The 3,695-nt window shown below is 45.2% G+C and overlaps 1 protein-coding gene across 1 annotated transcript; it reads right to left on the reverse strand.

The window, feature by feature from the left end:
• Window positions 1-420: 420 nt before the first annotated feature.
• tmem81 (transmembrane protein 81) lies at window positions 421-2,781 on the reverse strand. Its single transcript, XM_082961514.1, has 5 exons — window positions 2,420-2,781; window positions 1,134-1,313; window positions 859-945; window positions 624-648; window positions 421-434 (listed from the first exon to the last, which is right to left on the reverse strand). Exons 1-5 carry the CDS (start codon window positions 2,714-2,716, stop codon window positions 421-423), a joined length of 603 nt encoding a protein of 200 aa, XP_082817640.1. The 5' UTR covers window positions 2,717-2,781.
• Between the last annotated feature and the right edge of the window lie 914 nt (window positions 2,782-3,695).

The raw sequence follows: 3,695 nt of genomic DNA on the forward strand, positions 1-3,695 counted from the left end.
CATCATGCTACAATAAAATAACAGTCTCCCGAGTGGGTCAGCGGTCTAAGGCACTGCATCTCAGTGCTAGAGGCGTCACTACAGACACCCTGGTTCAAATCCAGGCTGTATCACACCAGGCTGTGATTGGAAGTCCAATCGGGCGGCGGAGCACATTTGGCCCAGCGTTGTCCGGGTTTGACCGGTGTAGGCCGTCATTGTAAATAATAAGAATTTGTTCTTAATAACATTTTTAAAATACCCAAGAAGAAGACTACCACCGCGACCACTGCGATCCAGAGGCTTTTCAACACAATGTCCTTGATGACTGTGCTGCCGTACAGGTCCTCATCATCTTTCACCACGATGATGTTACCATGGGAATCCTCATTCCCGTCGTCCCACCGAGCCAGAGCAGAAGGGAAGTCCAGTCTGAGAGACTCAGGAGGGAGCACCTGGATGGAAAGAATAGAAGGAAAATATTATATAAGCAGATCTTTTGTCTCCAAGATGGATTTTAACGGGTCAATGAAAGCTGAGGGGAGGACGGCTCATAATAATGGCTGGAACGGAGCGAATGGAAAGGCATCAAACACATGGAAACCATTTTGATTCCATTCCACTGATTCCACTCCAGACCTTACCACAAGCCCATCCTCCCCAAACCTCCTGTGCGTTGGAGACATAATTACAGTATGAGGGATCACATTTTTATATCGACTTTTTGTTTTTAATTTATCCAGAGTGACTTATAATCAAAGCATTCAACTACGGTTAGGTAGGTCAAAACATTCACCTTAATCAAACACAGTTATTATTTATTTATTTCAAACAGTATTTTTTTGATTCCAGGTCAGGATAGAATGCAATGTCTCCCACCTTGAGCCCCAGGTAGAGTCTCTTGACCCTGCGGTAATCAGTGTCCTGTACATCACAGCGGTATGTCCCAGCATCCTCCTCCCTCACCTAGGTTGAAGATGTTCATGTTAAGACAATGTTCTAGTCACACGAGGAAGCTTTAGAAAAAATAAAAATGGAACCATCGCCGTTGCTAACTAGAATCGTTGCTTCTATCAGTTTCGAATTCTTCTGCATTCATGCAAAGAGTTCTGGGATTTTAGAACCCTCTTGGCTTAATAACCTAGCTCACTCACCGGGTCCAGGACCAGTCGGTCTAGCCTGGGGGCGTCCCAGCGTCCCAGCAGAGAGTCGTCGGTGGTCACCACCCCCCGGGCGTAGCGCCACGATACCCGGAAGGAGAAGCGACCCATGGCCTCCATCACCTCACCCAGACAGTCCAGCTCCAACCGTTGACCAGCAAGCACAGTGACAGTCTGGAGAAGAGGAGTACAAAAGGAGGAGGGGGGGAGGAGGTAGAGAGGAGGAGGAGGAAGAGAAAGAGGAGGAGAAGGAGGAGGAGGAGCAAGAGGGAATGTACTTCAAGAGCACAACCACGGGAGATACTGATGCCAGAAAGCCTTCGATTGTCAGCTCTCTGCACATCAGAATTTCCTGTCAGACCTGGGATTCCTACTTCTACTACATGGACAAGACTTGGTAGGTGATTGGTAGGTGACTGATAAGTGATTTTGTCAGTAAAAAAAAAAAAAAAGGTACATACGCAGCACATACATTTTTTTTTTACGTGACAGTAGACCAGGATAACACAATAGACCAGGATAACACAGTAGACCAGGATAACACAGTAGACCAGGATAACACAATAGACCAGGACAATAGACCAGGATAACACAATAGACCAGGATAACACAATAGACCAGGAAAACACAATAGACCAGGAAAACACAATAGACCAGGATAACACAATAGACCAGGATAACACAATAGACCAGGATAACACAATGGACCAGGATAACACAATGGACCAGGATAACACAATAGACCAGGATAACACAATAGACCAGGATAACACAATAGACCAGGATAACACAATAGACCAGGACAATAGACCAGGATAACACAATAGACCAGGATAACACAATAGACCAGGATAACACAATAGACCAGGATAACACAGTAGACCAGGATAACACAATAGACCAGGATAACACAATAGACCAGGACAATAGACCAGGAAACACAATAGACCAGGACAATAGACCAGGACAATAGACCAGGATAACACACTAGACCAGGATAACACAATAGACCAGCACAATAGACCAGGATAACACAATAGACCAGGACAATAGACCAGGACAATAGACCAGGACAACACAATAGACCAGGACAATAGACCAGGATAACACACTAGACCAGGACAATAGACCAGGATAACACAATAGACCAGGACAATAGACCAGGACAATAGACCAGGACAATAGACCAGGATAACACAATAACATCAGTGACTTATTTCCTTTGTGGTCCCAACGTATTATTATTTGCATTTTTTTTTTTTTACAGACAGATTATTCACCTGCAGACCACACTGCCAGGAGTCCACACAGCGGACCTTCCGGACATGGCAGTCCTTCTCCTCCCCGACCTGGCCCTCTCTCAGTGGGCACAGCTCCTGGGTGCGCAGGCCCAGACCGCAGGTGGTGCTGCAGGGAGAGCTGTGTATTATGACCTCTGCTGGGACAGCCTTCAAGTCCTCCAGGTCAGCAAAGGACAGAGAGTTAGGGGTAGGACTGGACAGGCAGCAGAGGAGGAGGTAGGACCAGGAGACGAGGGAGATTGACATGGACAGACACAGACCCCAACTCCTCCCCATCTCTGTGTGTCTGTCTCTACAAATTACTACACCGTGTGGAGTGAATAAGAGAAGATACTGTTATTTTAAAAGTTATCTATTTCATATCTATTTTGATCCATCCAAAATTCTAAAATGGAACAGGATATAATCCGTTCCGTTATTGTGACATCACAACATCACGGAAGTTCTGGAACTTTGAATGGAAAGAAAATCAAAAGCTTCAAAGTGAGAGTAGTTATAGTGTGTTTGTCTGCCACCTAGTGTTCATAACCTGTAATGCCATGACCGATGGGTCAGAATGTCTCTAAAACACTGAGTTTAGAAAAACATTAGGAAATACCTTCTCTTTCCATGACAGACTGACCAGGTGAATCCAGGTGAATGCTATTATGCCTTGTTTATGTTACCTGTTAAATCCACTGTAGATGAAAGGGAGGAGATGGGTTAAAGAAGGATTTTTAAGCCTTGAGACAATTGAGATATGGATTGTCCATGTGTGCCATACAGAGGCCGAATGGGCAAGACAAAATATTTAAGTGCCTTTGAACAGGGTATGGTAGTATGTGCCAGGTGCACCGGTTTGAGTGTGTCAAGAACTGCAACGCTGCTGGGTTTTTCACACTCAAGTGTCCCGTGTGTATCAAGAATGGTCAACCACCCAAAGGACCTGCAGCCAACGTTCGAAAATGAGTGGTCAGTGGTCAAAAATGGATAATTGATGAAAGAGGACAAAGGAGACTGACACGAATTGTGCAGCGCAACAGCCTGGACTCAGTAAGTCAACTGAGAGTCCAGTACAACATCGGTGCCCAAAGACCCATAAAATGCACAACTTGCCGTACATTAACATACAGTATGGCAGCCGATGACCTTAGAGTTCCACTTCTTTCAGAGAAAAAAAAAAACAAGAAACGGTGGTAGCATTGGGCTAAGTGACGAAAACACTGGACACTGGAGAATTGGAAAAACATTGTCTGGTCTAACGAATCCATGTTCC

This window comes from Salmo salar, chromosome 15 (assembly GCF_965601325.2).
Source record: "Salmo salar chromosome 15, fSalSal1, whole genome shotgun sequence".
NCBI classification, from domain to species: Eukaryota; Metazoa; Chordata; class Actinopteri; order Salmoniformes; family Salmonidae; genus Salmo; species Salmo salar.